Below are 19,654 nucleotides of genomic sequence, written 5' to 3'. Positions count from 1 at the left end.
CTTGCATTATTAAATATTGTCCTGTTGGTACTTAAGAAGGAGATGAGATTTGTTCTTGCCTCCTCTCTACATTAATTGCATAGTGTGCAATAACAACTGTGCCGCTGTACAACTCCATTAAATTACCATTTTATTTTATTTTGAATTTTATTTTATTTTTTTTATTTTTTGAACTCCCTGAAATGCCTCAATTGTTTTCTTGAGTTTCCTTCTGAGAACGAACATATCACACTATCCCTCATTTAAATAATTCCTGCCCAAGGCATATGCAAAAAAAAGAAGGTTGAATTGTGTTAGTAGGGTAAGGTGTTATGGTAAGAGGCGTGACATTCAAACTTTATTTGGGCGTGACAGAACTTTATTTGACATCCGAAACATGTTCGAAGCAGTTGACCAATCACAACACACTGGTTCTGCTGACCAATCAGAGCACATTGTGCTTTTAGTAAGGAGGAGCTTCACAGAGACAGGAACTAAGCAGAGCGTTACTGACAATGGAAAATATGTGAAAAAATAATGTGTGTTATGAACATTCAAGCATGAAAACCAATTCTAGTAAACCCCAAAAACAAAATCAAGATTTTGTAAAAGGGCATAATATGGCCTCTTTAAAGGATTAGTCCACTTTTAAATAAACTTTTGCTGATAATTTACTCACCCCCATGTCATCCAAGATGTTCATGACTTTCTTTCTTCAGTTGAAAAGAAATTAAAGTTTTTGATGAAAACATTTCAGGATTTTTTTCCATATAGTGAACTTCAATGGGCACCAAACAGTTGAAGGTCAAAATTAGTTTCACAGCAGCTTCAAATTGTTCTACACGATCCCAGATGAGAAATAAGGGTCTTATCTAGTGAAACCATCGCTCATTTTCTGAATTTTTTTTTTAAATTTTACACATTTTAACCAGAAATGCTCATCTTGAACTAGCTCTCTTCTTCTTCTCTATTAGAATTCCAGCAGTGTAGACGCTGCTAAGTGTATTACTGCCCTCCACAGGTCAAAGTTTTAAACTAATTTGTATATGCAATATGCTAGTTCAATAGTATATAACAATTAGTTCAAACTTTGACCTGTGGAGGGCAGTAATACACTTAGCAGTGTCTACACTGCTGGAATTCTAATAGAGAAGAAGAAGAGAGCTAGTTCAAGATGAGCATTTATGGTTAAAACTATGTTTTTATTTTTTTCAGAAAATGAGAGATGATTTCACTAGATAAGACCCTTATTTCTCATCTGGGATCGTGTAGAACAATTTGAAGCTGCACTGAAACTAATTTTGACCTTCAACTGTTTGGTGCCCATTGAAGTTCACTATATGGAAAAAAATCCTGGAATGTTTTCATCAAAAACTTTAATTTCTTTTCGACTGAAGAAAGAAAGACATGAACATCTTGGATGACATGGAGGTGAGTAAATTATAAGGAAAAGTTTATTTAAAGGTGGACTAATCCTTTAAATGATATTTTGAACTTAATTTGTAGGCTTTCTGTCAATTAGTTTTATTTTATTTATTTTTGTATTATTTTACGGTGTACCTGATTTTGTCATATTAAACTATATTTTAAAGTTGTTTTCTAACCATTTTTATTTTATTATTTTTTTGTTATTGTTTAATGTGTACCTGATAGGAGTTCTCTATGGTATTGAGCTGCCTTTAACTTTCATGTTCCCCAAAGGAAAAAAAAAAAAAAAAAACAATTCTCTGTCACAGCGCTAGAGATTTCAATTATTTTGGCTAAGTATCAACTTTATCTCTGATGTTTCTTCTATAATTTCTTCAGACAAATAAAAACTGGAGCAAATTAATCCAGGAGGCCATAGAGCATAGTTTGAAATCTCTCAGTTTTGATATATATTTCAGCAAACATCTCATTTTCTTCTCTCAATTTAATCTCATTATCTCATTGCTGCCTAGAAGAAACAATTAACATACTAAAGAGGTTTTTTTTTTTTTTTTTTAATTCTTATTCATGGAAAATTTTGCACTTATTTCTCTCACCCAATGGTGCAAATTATGTGCGCTGTGTTTGTTTCATGAATTTTTGTCTAAGGCTGATTTATTCTCCCAGACAATCAGCATAACAGCTGTGAGGTAAAATTTAAAAAGAACACAGAGCTAAAGAGTCCAAGATCAAATTCATAGTTCTGTGTTGCTGTCAAGTGCATTATGCATAAATTTGTCTAGTACAAGAACAAGTCATGTAGCATGTCTACGCTGTCATTGTTTGTAACTGTAACCATATTGTCAGTAAATATTTCATAGAATAATGGACTTCATTGAATTTCACAAGGCCCTGTTTATGCCTCTGGTCTGCTTTTAAGCACTTCTCACCCTAGGAAAACCACTCACAGTGTGTATTCTGAATAGCAAGAGCTTTCGGTGTGTTTTGCAAGATTACAGAGTGCAGAAGCAACCTTTTGAAACATCCAACTGATACTCTCCTCTCTCTGGATCATTATCTTGTGTGAACATTCATCACTTCCCTCATTTTATGCAGGATTTTAACATCATCATAATTTAAAAGGCTTTCTGTGCTTTGAATATGTATGTGTCTCCTTCATGTATGACACTGGGAATGGATCTCGGGGCCTTTATGCATGTATCTTTTTCATGTGTTTTTTTCATTGGGTGTCCTGCTCTCTTCTGTGGAAGCTTGTTTCTGACACGGAATAAAATATAAAAAAGGTAATTATGACTTTTTCCCCTCACAATTCTGACTTTTTTCCTCAGAATTGTAAGATATGTGAGTTCAGAATTATGAGATATGAAGTTGCAATTCTGAGAAATAAACCCCCAGTTTAACATAAGTCTTTAGCCTAGTCCTAGACTAAAATGCCTGTTTGAGCTGTTTTAACTGAAGCAACTTGCACTGACATATCTTAAAATATGTCAGTGCCATTGTTTTGTCTCAAGACACAAAACCAGTCATGTTTTTTTTTTTCTAGGGTACGTTTATAAAAGCTACTTAAATGCCCTAATTGAACTAAGGCCTAATCCTGGCTTAATCTAAACCCTGTCTGTGCAACCAGGTCAAAGTCAGAATTATGAGATATAAACTCACAATTGTAAGTTATAATGTCCAAATTGTGAGATATAAACTCGCAATTTTGAGAAAAAAGTCAGCTCATAATTCCGACTTTAGAACTTGGAATTCTGATTTCGCAATTTCTAGTTTACATCCCACAAGTTTGTCTTGATAACGTGTAATTCTGAGTTAATAACTTGGAATTCTGACTTAAAAACTCACAATTCTGACTTTATAACTCGCAATTTTGATTTTAAAACTTGCAATTGCAAGTTTATATTCCACAATTCTGATGTTACAACTCACAATTTCTAGTTTATATTCCACAATTCAGACTTGATAACGTGTAATTCTGAGTTTATAACTTGGAATTCTGAGTTAAAAACTCACAATTCTGACTTTATAACTCGCAATTTCTAGTTTATATTCCACAATTCGGACTTGATAATGTGTAATTCTGAGTTTATAACTTGGAATTCTGACTTAAAAATTCACAATTCTGACTTTATAACTCGCAATTTCTAGTTTATATCCCACAATTCTGACTTGAAAACATGCAATTCTGAGTTTATAACTTGGAATTCTTACTTGGAATTCTGACTTAAAAACTCACAATTCTGACTTTATAACTCGCAATTTCTAGTTTATATCCCACAATTCTGACTTGAAAACATGCTATTCCGAGTTTATAACTTGGAATTCTTACTTGGAATTCTGACTTAAAAACTCACAATTCTGACTTTATAACTCACAGTTTCTAGTTTATATCCCACAATTCTGACTTGATAACATGCAATTCTGAGTTTATAACTTGGAATTCTACTTAAAAACTCACAATTTGATTTTAAAACTTGCAATTGCAAGTTTATATTCCACAATTCTGATGTTATAACTCGAAATTTCTAGTTTATATTCCACAATTCGGACTTGATAACGTGTAATTCTGAGTTTATAAACTTAAAAACTCACAATTCTGACTTTAAAACTCACAATTTCTAGTTTATATTACACAATTCGGACTTGATAACATGCAATTCTGATTTTATAACTTGGAATTCTGACTTAAAAATTCACAATTCTGACTTTATAACTCGCAATTTCTAGTTTATATCCCATAATTCTGACTTGAAAACATGCAATTCCGAGTTTATAACTTGGAATTCTTACTTGGAATTCTGACTTAAAAACTCACAATTCTGACTTGATAACATGCAATTCTGAGTTTATAACTTGGAATTCTACTTAAAAACTCACAATTTGATTTTAAAACTTGCAATTGCAAGTTTATATTCCACAATTCTGATGTTATAACTCACAATTGCGAGTTTATATCATTTCTTAGAGGAAAAAAAAGTCTGAAATGCAAGATATAAACTCGCAATTGTGAGAAAATAGTAAGAATTGTGAGATAAAAAGTAGCAATTACCTTTATTATTTATTTATAAATCCTGTGGCAGAAAAAAGCTTTCATACTCTTCTTTCTACTCCCATCATCCAAGTTCTCTCATTCTGGGTGTTTGGACAGAATAGCATCTCTTTTTTTGTCAGAACAAGCCTACATGTGATTTAGCTGCTCTTTAGCCACGGCACAGAAAGCGGGCTGGAGTCTGAATCACGCGGGGTGAATCCCTTTAGACAGCATGTCCCCTATTTTTCAAGTTATTGTCAGAGTAAAGAGCAGGGCTATCCATTCCCATCTAGTGTGGGTAGAGAGCCAGAACATAGATAGCTGTCTACTTGGACTGTAATATAGATAGCTTGGACGTAATCTATCATGGGTAGCTACTTTGGAGGACTGCACAAAATTCTTGCTGTTCCAGCATCAGAAGATGAACATTTGGGCTGAGCTTCATGCCTCTGGTTCATGTTTGATCACCACAGCTGCTATGGGCCACTGGCTTTGTTCTGACGGCACCCGTACTGAACCTCCGATGAAACAAAGGACAGTGGTAGTTGCAGCTGAGTTTTCCTGAACCATAAATCAAGCGAGGACTGTTTCTTTTTCTTTTTTTCTTTTTGTTTTTTGTGGCCCTGATCATCTCACAGGATGTTTTCTCTTCGTAGTTCAAGACCTCAAGAGCTTTGCACTACTGTATATCAAGACATAAGAAATGTTTATCATGCCTTCATTTATTTCAGCTACTTTTCAGATTGTTTTACTCCTAATTTCTTTTTTTTTTATATATATATATATTACACTACCATTCAAAATTTTAACTTTGGTAAGATTTTAAAAAATGTTTTTGAAAGAAGTATCTGTATTTACTTGAAAATACAGTAAAAACAGTAATATTGTGAAATATTGCAATTTAAAATAACTGTTTTCTATGTTAATACGTTTTAAGATGTAATTTATTCCTGTGATGTCAAAGCTATCATTACTCCAGTCTTCAGTGTCTCATGATCCTTCAAAATTCATATATATATATATATATATATATATATATATGAAGACTTTATATGCAAAAGCCTCTAAGTGCCATCTGAAATTTTCTTCAAAATGAGCATTTTTATCAGACTTGCATGTTTAGGTTCACTAATTTCACTTTAATTGCAATTAATATGTCATTTTCATTGCCATTAAAGTGAAATAACTGAACATAAACATACAAGCTTGATAAAAATGCTCATTTTGGAAGAAAATTTCAGATGGCACTTAGAGGCTTTTGCATCTGAAGTCTTCATATATATATATATATATATATATATATATATATATATATATATATATATATATATATATATATATACACACAGTATATACAGTATATACAGTATATATATAATATATATAAAGTATATTATGGAACAAAGAAAAAAATATGATAAAAATATTAAAAGTATTTTATTATTTTAAAACTAGAATAATCTGCACAAGCCAAACATATAAAAATGGGATATTGGGATCCAATGGTAAATTAATAAAATTTTTAGTTAGTTTTTCTCAAAAGTTATGGTTACCAAGGAGACAACAGTGTCAGTGAAGAACATCTTGAGATGAAATATGAGATATGTGAGGTGTGAAAACAACAAAGGAAAAACAAGCTAAATATCACTTGTAACAGAATATTTTTTACTGTGTCATATTTAGTCAAGCTGTAATTTTGTGAATAGGTTTTTTTAGGACACTATAGAACAATAGCTATGAAATTTATCTTGAAAAGACAGGTTTTGGCCATTTTATTTAAAAAAATAAACTATTAAACTATTAAAAATCAAACTAGTAAGAATGTGAAAAGTATGTTTTTAGGGAGTCATTTCCACAGGGTCAAAATGTGCCCACAGTTGAAGAAACATCCTTATGCGCTATTTGTAGTGAACAGTTGTGTTCATTTCCAACGCTCTGACAGATGGACTCTCTCAGAGCAAAGGTCTTATGTGTGATCACATATACCAAAGAGCTCTGTATTCTTCACAGTGCTCTTCACACTTCAAACATCACAGCTGCCTTGATTACAGCTTTCACCAGCACCTCTTGTTCAGTGATGTTGTGGACGTGTTTGATGAGCTCTTCATCAGCTGGGCCACTGGGTGACATTTGTGGATCGAGCTCTGTGATTTCCACCCCTGACCTCAGCTGTGCTCACTATAAAATCACAAACAGATCTGTATTACAAACCTTTTTAATCTTTAAAATGTATGCTAAAGCTCAAGGATAATGCATAAAGACATGTCTCTTTAGACAGTCTGGAAAAGTCAATCATATTGTAGAACTTTTAATCTGTTAATTGAAATCATCAAATTAAACATTTTAATATAACTAATGCATAATAATGCATGTAGGCATTTACTTATTGCATGTGATTTAAATTATAAGGAAAGAGTGTTCAAATTAAATAACAAGCTCTGTTAAAATAGTGCTAATCAGCCATGTAAGTGGTATTTGCTATATGTTAGAGCTCCACAAATAATCATTAAAAGGTTGCGATCTCGATTCAAACACCCACGTGATCTTATTCCTATCCTAAATGACAACTACCTGTATTCTGTAAACCTTTGACAAAATCACAGCGAACATTCAAATCTGCATTGCCACTGACCTAGAGTATGAAACAGCTTCATAAACAGCCTTTTCAACCACACAGTATGATTATTTCTGTCACAGTAATTCAAATGATCACAGAAGCACTGGGATAAAAGCTAATAGTTATGATATAAACACTGATGTCTACTGTAGCGATCAAAATAGAGCAAATCCCCTTTTGAAATTAACTTGGTGCTTCAAATAACAACTGTATCAATTACATTATTAGGTGGCGATAAGTGACTGTTGAAAAAACTTATTTTCATTGAATCATTCATTCAAAAGACTCGTTCAAAACACTGATTCATTCAGTAATGAAACAAGTGAAGGGCCCTATTTTAACAATCTAAGCGCACGGTCTAAAGCGCAGGGCGCAAGTGCACCTAATTCATGTCCGAATCCACTTTTGCTAGTTTAAGGATGGGAAAAATAGTTGGTGCACCCGGTGCATGGTCTAAAAGGGTTGTCCCTATTCTCTTAATGAGTCATGGGTGTGTTTTTGGGCGTAACATGCAATAAATCAATCAGTGTCTCATCTCCCATTCCCTTTAAAAGCCAGTTGTGCGCGCACCATGGCGGATTCGCTATTGACATGACAGAAAAACTGAACGCTTCTCTAGCGAGGAAACGGATCTGCTCAGTTAAAGCGAGCTAGCAGACCATCTACGGGAAAAGCCGCATTCCACCAAAGCATTTTTATCTTTATGCACACAATCATAATCTTTTACATTGTAATCCTTTTATTTTTAATATTTGGCATGTTTGTGTGCTGCTGCGCGTCCCTGTGTGTGTAATAATCAGAGTGTGCGTGCGTTGTGCACCCGCCTATAAGCGCATGTCAGTAAATAACAAAAAAAATTTTTTTTAAAATTGCACCATTGACTTTAGACCAAGTTTCAGTTGGACAATGGCGCAGTCTATTTCAGTCGCCTCATAATAGCAATGCGCCAACAATGCACCTGAGCACACCTCGTTTTCAGACCAGCACACCCATGGGCGCACAAATGGGCGCAAATGCATTTGCTATTTAAACAATGTGGCGCAGGACATGAAAATGATAACTGCGTTGGGCTGAAACTAGCAAAAAACACTTGTGTCGCGGGTGTATGATAGGGCCCAATGTACAGTATTTATGAGTGAGTGATTGAATCATTCATTCAAGCCAATTTTTTTTTTTTTTTAAATATTCTTTTAAATTAATTAAGCATTTTAAATAGACTGCAGTAATTAACATTTTGTCGTGGGAGAATCGTGATCTCTATTAAAAAAACAAAAAACAAAAAAAACGTGATTCTCAATTTATCCAGCTCTACTATATGTGAATGACTATTAGCATCATTTACTTGACATTTCACTTACTTGTGTCTGTTTGCTGATTGGCAAAGGCAAATACCATGAATCCCACACAAACGAGTCCCTATTTAAATAGTTATTTTTTATTATTTTTTATTTTTTTCTCCTCCTGTCTTTCTCTGACTCACTGTTGCTGTGGAAACATGCTATTGTAGAAGTGATGCTAAAGGATTCATTAGGTCTGTAGAGAATTTGTGATTCTTCTATTGAACAATTGAGACTCAATCAATGTAGCTTGATATAGTTTACTGTCTCTAATGGGAACGTCTCTCTCTGACAATATGGATGTGTTCTCTCCAATACCAAAGTTTGCCTGTGTCCCAATAGATATTTTGTCATCTTTGCTGTAAAGAGCAGTATAAACCAGCCTGGATTTCCATGCTAGACCAGGCTTGTTCATTCTGGTTTAGTGTTGTATCAATACTGCTCAGTTTCTGTAATCTAATTAATAGATATTATGGAGGAACCAGCGATCACACAATGCTAGTGACCATATGGGTCTTTTCAGCTGAGAAAATGATGATTACAGCTTTCAGTGCTCAAAGATACAAAAGTACCTTCCTGGTGTTAAAGGGATAGTTCACGCAAAAATTAAAATGTGCTATCATTTACTCACCCTCATGTTGTTTCAAAACCATATGACTTTCTTTCTTCCGTGAAACACAAAAGAAAGGATATTTTGAAGGGGTCCAAAATAATTTTGGATTAGTCGTTCCCTCGATTTACTAAATTGTGCGCATTTCGTTCCTATGTGTGCGCACAATTTAGCCTACTATTTTTTTTTTTCCTGCATGTCATGTGCGGGGCTACGTATATGGCCAAAAACACACAGGAATTTAAAAAAATATATATCTTTTTATCAAATTAAACTGCAACACAGAATTTATTTGTGGATGTGATTTAAAATTTAGCGTTAAATTAAATGACACGCTCTAAAAAAAAATAGTGCTAATCAGACACATAAGTTGTATTTGCAATATGTGAATGACTATTAGCTTTATTTACTTGATGCTTCACTTACTTTTGTCTGTTTTTTCCACAGAAGAAAGTCATACAGGTTTGTAACAACATAAGGGTGAGTAAACGATGACAGAATTTTCATTTTTGCGTGAACTATTCTTTTAAGAGCTAATTTCAATTTATAAAACGTCTATGAAATTTTTGTCTGCAGCAAATCAAAAAAATCAGAAAACAAAAAAAAAAGTATTCTTCAAACCTCTTAGTTCAGCAGTGCATAAACATGAATCTGTCCAAATCATTTATTAACATGCGAGACTGTATTCCACTTATGATGCAAGGTTTTATCCGTTAATTTGTATGCTTATTTGTTTAAGTTACTAAGTTCTGCTAGACAAAATGATTGAGAAACTATCCTTCTGTTCTCATATTAAAGGAATACTTCACCCAAAAAAATGAAAATGTGCTAATCTTTTACTCATGCGCTCCTTTTGTTGCTCTCAATGACAACGTTTCCGTGACCCTGTCTAAAGGTGCCATATTTGTTTTGAGAGCTAGCAGAGGTTAAGATTTTCAGTGAGCAATGACTCAAATGTCATTCAAAGCTTCGCATAAAGCTATCAAAACACTTCAGAAGACTTAGCACAGGATGTACTTTTATGATGCTTCTTTTTTTTTTTTTTTTTTTTTTTAGACAGTCATTATATGGCAAAAAAACAAGAATGTTAGTATAAGTCAATTTGAACCTTTTCTGATCCACAGAAGAAGAAAAGTCATGTTTGTTTGGAACTACATGATTAAAATGTTGCTTTTTTGGGTAAGAACTTCCATAGAACATTTTGAAAAATCCTTATTTATTATCCCAACACACATTCCCACTTGTAACATCTTCAAATGTGGTTCCAGCGTGGCATTGTGTCAGAGTTATAAAAATGTGTTCCTTGAGGACAACCCCTTGCCACCCACACTAACTATGTTTTTGTGACTTATGTTGTAGTGTGACATTGCTATAATTTATACAGTATGTTTTGTGGGCATGGAAGAGGCAGTGCTTTGAATGTTTTGTTTTGTTTTTTGTTTTTTTTTCTTTTAAGTTGTACTGTAGAAAGCAGAAAGGGAGTGGGGAAATGATCTAGGCCCACCTGTGTCAAGGGCAGAGCCATAAACATGTGTACGACCAAATGGCTCTTGCAGCCACGGGCCTGATATATTCCATAGCTGCATTATATTCAGTGTAGCACTTAAATACACAGCCGGTGACCGTTCACCTCAAACCTTTGCTTGTAACATCAGGGTTTCTGTTCTTTGGGTGACTTACTGTAGAAGTTGTGTGTCTTTTTCCGCTCACATCAATGAAGTAATTCCCAATTAGCAATGGAAGCATGGCTGTGTCTTGTTGCTTTTAATGTGTTTCAACTCCATCTGTTGAAAACAAGACTGCAATTAAAGACAAGAGCAAAGGTTTTATACGTGGATCGAGACGAGCAAAAATAGTTTCAAAAAGCAACTGGGGTAACGATTACGCTCACGGTGAGTTTTTTCGAATCGGGACGCTGTGTTTGTTTCTGATGAAGCACTTTTAATGAATTAATTGATATGAACAAAGACAAATTAAGCATATTGTTGTGCCGAAAAGAGTGTAATTAATCCAAAACGAGCGATATACAGCTTAGCATACAATTGCGAGATAATTCATCTTTTGATATTCTTCTAGATATAGCAGCACATAATTCCTTTACTAATTCTGGGTCTTAACTAACTAATTATTCCAAAAGCCTGGATCTGTTGCAGGCACTGTGGATCAATCTAGCATGTCCATGACACCCCCCCCCCTACCCTCGCCACCCCCCTTCCTTCCTCTGTGGCTTTCCAATGGCTTACACATTTTCCTTTCTCTTTTTTTTTATCCTTTCTTTTTTGTTCGTTTTCGGGAAGGGAGGGGAGGGGTGGAGGTTAATTCAACGTCTTGTTAAAAATCCAATGTAAGTTGATTTTGCATGTGTTTCTATGTGTCATAGCTGTGCTTCTAAGCTCAATTAATACTCCCAGCTCACCACTGATAAACCGTTCTGTGCACTGTTCTCTGCTTTCCTCGAAAGGCTAAAGATAAACGACAAGACTGACAAGTTAAATCGAGTTGTCCATGTGTGATATACTTTTATTTTGTTTTAAAGCCATGTACTGCGAGCCACCTCTACGTTCCAGAACTGTTCTTCTAAGCTCTTTTTTTCCCTTTTCTCTCTCTCTTTCTGAAGATTTGTATCAAAGCCTAGTTTTCATGAACCTCTATTCTGTCCCTAGAATATGGAATGATCGGAGAACATACTGTAAAAAGTCAGCGGCCAAGATCAGTACATGACACAAAGGGCCTACAGGAGCGAGATGAATCTGCTAAATTTATGGCACAAACTGGTAATACAATAGTTATGCTTCTTTCCTTTCCTATGTAAACTAAACTTAATTTTCATCTTAAGTCACTTGCATGCTATCTTCTGTACTGCACCTTTAAGTGACAATGTTTATTTATCATATTTATTTTCTGTCCCTCTTCCACTTTATTAATACGCTGAGAAAAACAGAATTGGCCATTTTTGCATACTGTCGAAGATGCCCAATTGGAATTTCTGGTTTCTATTTGTTTTGACAGTTTTTATGACTTTAACCACTAAAAGCTAAAAGTAAATATAACCCAGATTTGTTTAAACAGAGATTAATTAAATGACAAACAGTTTTTGGCTAACAGATTTAACAGTAAACATATGTGGTTATCCAGCTGTTTAGAGCCTAAATAACCCTGATATATTACCTTTTAAAGTGCCAAAAAAAAAAAAACATTACTTGTAGAAACTTGAAAATGTTTCTCTTTCTTTTCCTTTGCTTTAATTTCCCTGATTTTTCCCCCCCTCTGCATGTACCCTAGATGATTTACACCTATAATGGGGAGGGACGTTAAGCAGCCATCTTATTTTGTTTTGCACCTTTTGTATATTTGTGACATTTGTGTAGCACTTAATATCATTTAAGTTGCAAATCATTGTGCATACTAAACCTTAACAACCTTGTTTCCATTCCAATCCAGTCTTTTTTATGTGTTTGTTGATTTATTTCCATTTAATAAATGAAGATCTGAACAGAAAGTCATTCACCCTACATTTAGTTTCTCATTTTCAGATTGTCTTAGTTGTTGTACCACTTCATCCAGAGTTGATCCACCTTTCAATCTAAACTAATCTCTGAGAATGGCATAGAAAATTGTCCATATGTACCCAAGGGCATGCCAGTAGATTCTCTGGAAGTTAGAACAAACAAACCAGTCTTGAGTGTACTAGCAACTGAAAAAAAAAGTTGCATACATTTTTTTTGAGCATAAGATCCTAAAGTATTTATGGTCAATATGCTCATTAGACTGTTCAACTCTTTCTTAAAACATAAAGTTTATTATATCCATTATTTGCTGATGACAGGCAAAATTAAAACATTAAATGTTTAAGTTCAACATTTTCCTTCTCATACTATCCCTTTATTCAGCATTACATGGCAATTTGATCGATATATTGTGGATATTGATAACATGTGCTTTTAGAGAGACAATTTTCTTGCTTATTAAATGTTTGGCAGTGTCAAAATTTCTCTGGAAATCAAATGTCTTATTAGTGTTTGGTTTAGCCATGCAATTGCTCATTGGGAATTACAGCCGATCCAGAGTGCAGTATTTAGTGAACACATATAAAGCACAAAGCTAATCTCTATGTGTTTCCCAGAAAGCAGCCTATATGCTTTTTTAAACCAACAATTACATAAACTTTATTTAGCAATCATGTATTCTAATGCCAGCAAACAATGCCAATGATTGAATTGACATTACAGTTGGTAAATCATAATGTTTTCCAGCTCAGGAACCGTAATCAAACGGAACTTCCAACAGCCTCGATTGTTTGGATTCGACATAGAAAGTTCTTCCATCAAGTGAATCTCAAATGTGACCAGCGCTACTGAAAATTGCTGTGATCTGCTGAATATGCTGGGGGAAATGAACCCCGTTCCCTTCTTTCTCGACAATCTCCAATTCTAATTGATTTCGCTTCAAAGAGAGACAAGAAGCTTTAGCATAAATCCAGGAGATCTAAAAGAGCGAACCACAGTCTAGACTGAGGGCCAGAGGTCTGTTCTTCTGTGCAACCGTAGTTAGTAGAAAACTAACTCTCATCAAAGATCATTCTCTAACTTTTAGAAGCCATGTTGCATGCATTCTGCATAGTTTATCATATTTTATATATTTCATCTATTAGTTTCTTTTGCCTTTTTACTTTCAGTTTGTTTCATCTAATTGGTTGCATGCATGATTTTAAAATATAAATGACGTTAAACTTTAGTATTTCTTAGGATGCTAAGATAGTAAAAGCTCCTAATATGACATTTATATTGTGGCCACACAGTAAAATCAGTATGATCCTGCTTTGAATATGCATAGATGTATGAATTATTCATAAATCAGGATTTTGATTGTCAACTGTCAATGTAATTTTTTTAATATATTTATAAATTGTATTATGTTTAATGCCATTATACTATATGGGCCATTCTTGTCTAACCAGCAGGACAAATTTTCTCATTTGTGCTCCTGGAAATCTTCCTTCCTGCAGAGTTTAGCTGTGTCCGAATCCAAAGGCAGACGTCTTGCTTCCCGGTCAGTCAATGATTTTACAGACAGCATGTCTGTACGAAGGTTTTTCCTAAGGAAACCCGTTTAGGACCGAGCCGTAATGTCATGTCTAATGATCTAGAACAAATTCAAGTGAGCTTAGAGATAACCTAATGAATATTTAATGCTTATTTCTCAGCTGAAATGGAATCATAAGTTATTAAGTTTTAAACTATATCATAAGTTATAAATTATTTTTATAAACTAAATTTCAATTGCTCTGTCAGACACCATTTTTATTCTATTAACCGACCTCACACAGAGGATTGTGAGAAATAATTAAAGAGACAGTTCACCCAAAAATTTTGCAATCATTTATTACCCTCATGCATTCCAAACCTGAATGACTTTCTTCTATGGAACACAAAAGACGATGTTTTAAGAAATGTCTGTTTTTTTTGTCCATACAGTGAAAGTCAGTAGGGCTCATTTTCATTTTAAGGACAAAACAGAAAGTCAAACAGGTTTGGAATGTAATGAGGATGTGTAAATGATGACAGAACTTTTTGGATGACCTATCCCTTTGAGATCATGCCATTTCTGGTCAAAATAAGACCAGATGTAGTTGTCTTGGTAGACAAGGTGTTAGCATTTTTCCAGTTTTGGACACAACCTAGTGTAACTCTAACCCTAACCAACTTATTAAGGTCTTCAGGATCTAAATTGATGTGTGTTTGAGCTAAACTCTGCAGAAACGTAGCATGACCGGGCATCTCTGCTCTGGATCAATGAGCCCTGAAAGTCATTCAGGCAGGATCATATCAAATATATGAGAAAAGATGCTCCTTTTGAGCTCGTTCCACTATCTCTTAGAGCCTTTAAGATTTACTGTGGCTTCTTAGTGTGTAACTTAGTGAGGCCCCTCCTGCTCCTACTGGCTCCACCCCCTCGGGGTGTCACATGACCATTTTACTGCTTTTAACTGGTGTCACCCTTCTCCTACAGGTGACCCTGGTGCTGAGGAGTGGTCCCAGTGGAGCTCTTGCTCAGTTACATGCGGTCAAGGGTCGCAGGTGCGAACAAGAACATGTGTCTCACCTTACGGATCACACTGCAGCGGCCCTTTAAGAGAATCCAGGGTGTGCAATAACACTGCCCCCTGCCCAGGTAGTGTTAGTCGCAAACATTGGACTGTCCTTCAGAATCTATATCTTTCATCTTCAGGGCAGAAAATTGCTGTCATTTTTCATTCACTCCTTTAATTATTTGCTGTCATTGCTTCATATTATGCTTTTATATCCAATGTATTATTATTATTTTCATAATTATTATTTATCTTTGTGTCTGCTATGATTTTTTTTCAGTCATTCCTCTTGTAATTTGTTTGTTTTATTTTGCTTCATCAGTTTTCTCATTCATTTATCATTCTTTTTTTGTTTCTCTTTTCAATGTATGACTTAGCTAAGGTTTTTATATAATTCCAACACAAACCTTGCTCAAACACAAAGCGAAACTTGTCAGAAGAGTGTTTGTTGGTGCATGCAGATGAAAAATGTAGAAGAAAGGGTGAAAAGACTAATCTATCCCCCTGTGGCCAGGAAAGCGACCTGAATTACCCTCTTGTTTTAAAATCTTTAATTACTGGAGGTATCGACCTTTAATTCATCATTTTCGGAGGTGCCATCTTAATGGAGTTAGGCTCAACAATACTTCAGCGCCATTGAACATGCTGTCAGGAGCTAACTGGTTTTTTATTTCAAGTAAAAGGGCACGAAAAGAGGCTTGTTTTTTTTCCTTCATCACGAGCTCTGAAAATGCAGTTCAGCTCTTTTAGGACTTTTGGTATCGGTAAATTAATGCTGTTTACACGTTACCTCAGCAGCATTGAACTTATGTCACGAGCTAACTGGATTTTTATTTTAAGTAAAGGGGCATGAAAAGAGACTTGTTTTGTTTACACCATTAGCTCTAAAAATGGCAATTCAGCTCTTTTAAGACTTTTTATATGGCTAAATCAATGTGGTTTACACAGTATTATTGATATGCAGCTTTTCCCTACGCCATGAAAAATACAAATCTTACTGACACGTGCTAGATATACAGTGTGTATATGTGTGTGTTTAGGGCTAGGGGATAGAATATACAGTTTGTACAGTATAAAAATCATTGTGTCTATGGAAAGTCCGCATAAAATGTGTGTGTGTGTGTGTGTATTTGTATATGTATGGAAATTGTTACTGATAGTGTAATCATCTTCAGCTTTGATAATTTGGTTTGTAAGATAAACAGCAATATTTGACCACTATGTATATATATATATATATATATATATATATATATATATATATATATATATATATATATATATATATATATATATATATATATATATATATATAGCACTAAAACAGCTATGAAATTACACTTTTTGCTCACAGTCAAGGGAAGGATTTATAAATGCTGCTAATTAACTTTCCTGCACATACTTTTAAGAAACATTAATGGAGCTGCTTCACATCCAAGATTAAAGATGATTCTCACACTTGCTGTTGAGTGCAGAATTTTTCAAAACCATATCAAAAACTTAAATGCATCTCAGATTATTCTGGTGTTGGAAAAGGCTCGGAGGCACATATAAATGACATAAGGCTAGACCACCGGCCCAGAGCTTAAAGGATTGGAAATAAGACCACCATGTCTCTTGAATGCTCAAATAAATCCATTTATTCCCCCTCTGGAATAGCTTGGACAGCAGCCTAATTGAGCACAACATTTCTTTTCTTTTGAGGTCAGCCCTTATTTACATCATTTTACTGTATTATGTGGCAAAATAAAAGCATTTCTGGAATAAGTTATGCTCTAGCACACAATGCTTTCACACTACAGTATGTGCTTCATAGTTTGGGAGAGTTCATACAGTTGGCCATATATAGTTGAATTCCTCTCTTGACATCTTTTTACACCAGAGAACTCCAAACTCGGTCCTGAAGGGCCGCTGTCCTGCAGAGTTTATCTCCAACCAGCTTCAACACACCTACTGTACTTGAAAGTTTCTTGTATGTTAGACATTGATTAGCTGGTTCAGGTGTGTTTAATTGGGGTTGGAGCTAAACTTTGCAGGACAGCTGCCCTCCAGGACCGAGTTTGGAGATCTCTGCTTTACACAAATAATAATAATAAATTGGTCAATTTGTTTAAAAAAAAAAAAAATTCTGTTGTATTGTTGAGTACAAATGTCATGTTTCATTCTACTCTTGCTTCAGAACCTTGATTTTACATTGAATATCAAGTGGCGACCTAACAGGGTAAATAAAAATGAGTAAAATGTCCTTAAAAGAAAACATTTTGATATATTCATATAAAACAAATTAATATTGCTGAATAGGAAAATTGGCTACATTTAATCTTTAGATTTGTTTTTGTTTTTTGATGATAAGACAATGTCAGATAAGTTAATAACTTACACTATGGATCAGTAAGATATTTTAATGTTTTGAAAGACATCTTTTATCCTCACCAAGGCTGTATTTATTGATTAAAACTAAAAAAAAATATTTATTATTTATTCTTGCTATGATTTTTCAGCAGTCATTACTCCATTACTTAAGTGTTTAGAAATCATTCTAATATGAATCATTCTGATTTGGTGCTCAATTAACATATGATAGTATTATCAATGTTAAAAAGATATTTAGTTTAAGTTAGAATGTTCAAAAGAACAGCATTTATTTCAAAAGGATTTTTTGGGGTAAAAATGTGAAAGGTTTTACTGTCACTTATGACTTGCTGAATAAAAGTATTAATTTCTTTCAACAACAAAAACTAAAAATCTTACTGAACCCAAACTTTTGAACTGTAATGTAGCAAGCTTCGAAATAATTTAGAATTGGACAGACTTTGTAGACAACAAAACATACTTTTTTATAAGCATATTTATTTAGCTATTCCAACTATGCACAATTTTAGAGATAGTTGCATTTTATTTTTTCTGTTATTTTCATTGATTTAACCTATTTTTGGTTCACAACCCCCCAGTTAAAAAAAAAAAAAAAGTCAAGTCCATCGAATACCTTTACATACAAGTCAAAAGAACAACACACTATTTGGTGACATCACCTTTTATCTCATCATAGATGAGAGTCCAGCAGCAAATAAAAAAAATCTTCCTGTTAATGGCAAAGTTATTGAGCTGGTTTTGCGAAGACTGGCTTTCCATGAGTGCTTCAATGAGAGTTTGTTTTTAATTAATGCTCTTTGAGTGGGACTGGAGTTTTCATTATACAGTAAGAGCATTAGAGAGGGGGATTTGACGTTTGGAGGGGAAACGGTGCCCAGCAGTCTTGACACTGATGACTGGATTAAGCCCCAGTAAGTGCACGCACAGAACGCACACCTGGGACTTTGATAAGTACGCTAAGAGAACCGAGACGAATGCAGCACTGCTGCGGCAGCCCTCCCGGCGCGTCTTTCATCACGCAAAGACAAAAGAATGTCATCAGCCGTGGTGCTCGGGATGGGGGTGGAGTGGGAAAGGTAAATTGTAAAGAAAAGGGGAAATGATGCAGTTGTTTTGATTCATTGCGGCGGTGTAACAGCTGTTGATAAACAGGCTCGCTGAGCAGCCACAGAGTCAGTGCTAGAGGTGTTTCACTGCTGCATTTGAATGAGGTTGTGTGTGGGTGTGGGTGTATGTGTGCCGTGAGCGGAGTGTATGTGTCTTAACTCTTGTCCTCTGTTGGCAGTGCACGGTGTGTGGGAAGAGTGGTCTCCATGGAGCCTCTGCTCTTTCACCTGTGGACGGGGTCATCGCACCCGCACTCGGATGTGCACTCCACCCCAGCACGGAGGAAGAGCGTGTGATGGACCCGAGACCCAAAGCAAACTCTGCAACATTGCCCTCTGCCCAGGTCTGTCTGCTTTAGATTCACTGCCTTCTCCAATCTTCATGTCTCAACTTGCCTCTTCTCGCATCATCTCGGCTCATTCTGACTCACCTCACCTCATCTGGTCTGTGCTCTTCTCTTCTGTTGTCTCCTTTTCTCATCTTGTGTCTCTTTTTGTGTTCCAGTAGTTTACTTCTATTTTCTTGTCCTCTCATTTTGTCTCATCTTGTCTGTGTTCTTCTTTTCTTTTCTCATGTCATAACTTCTAATCTCACTTCATCTTTGTTTCTCATCTCAGTCTTTTTTGTCCCTTCCCTTCCCTTCCCTTCCCTTCCCTTCCCTTCCCTTCCCTTCCCTTCCCTTCCTTCCCTGCCCTGCCCTGCCCTGCCCTGCCCTGCCCTGCCTTGCCTTGCCCTGCCTTGCCCTATACCATACCCTGTCCTGTCCTATACCCTTCCCTTCCCTATACCATACCATACCATACCCTACCCTACCATACCATACCCTGTCATGCCATGCCATACCATACCATACCCTACCCTACCCTACCCTACCCTACCCTACCCTACCCTACCCTACCCTACCATTCCCTTCCCTTCCCTTCCCTTCCCTTCCCTTCCCTTCCCTTCCCTTCCCTTCCCTTCCCTTCCCTTCCCTTCCCTTCCCTTCCCTTCCCTTCCCATACCATACCATACCCTTCCCTTCCCTTCCCTTCCTTTCCCTTCCCTTCCATTCCCCATACCATACCATACCATACCATACCAT

At 35.4% G+C, this 19,654-nt stretch overlaps 1 protein-coding gene across 4 annotated transcripts in view; it reads left to right on the top strand.

Annotated features, from left to right (window-relative positions):
- Positions 1 to 19,654, top strand: part of adgrb3 (adhesion G protein-coupled receptor B3) — a 226,121-nt gene that overhangs the window by 96,724 nt on the left and 109,743 nt on the right. For 2 of the 4 annotated variants that reach the window (XM_048205753.1, XM_048205752.1), the window contains exons 3-5: positions 11,666 to 11,776; positions 15,012 to 15,173; positions 18,749 to 18,913. In XM_048205753.1, coding sequence (XP_048061710.1) covers positions 11,666 to 11,776; positions 15,012 to 15,173; positions 18,749 to 18,913 — 438 coding nt within the window. The remainder of the gene's footprint in view (positions 1 to 11,665; positions 11,777 to 15,011; positions 15,174 to 18,748; positions 18,914 to 19,654) is intronic. The other 2 variants (XM_048205754.1, XM_048205755.1) reach the window with 2 other exon arrangements.

This window comes from Megalobrama amblycephala, linkage group LG10, assembly GCF_018812025.1.
Source record: "Megalobrama amblycephala isolate DHTTF-2021 linkage group LG10, ASM1881202v1, whole genome shotgun sequence".
In the NCBI taxonomy this organism is placed as follows: Eukaryota; Metazoa; Chordata; class Actinopteri; order Cypriniformes; family Xenocyprididae; genus Megalobrama; species Megalobrama amblycephala.
Note: the sequence above shows the minus strand (reverse complement) of the source record. Positions and strands in the feature narration are given on the sequence as shown.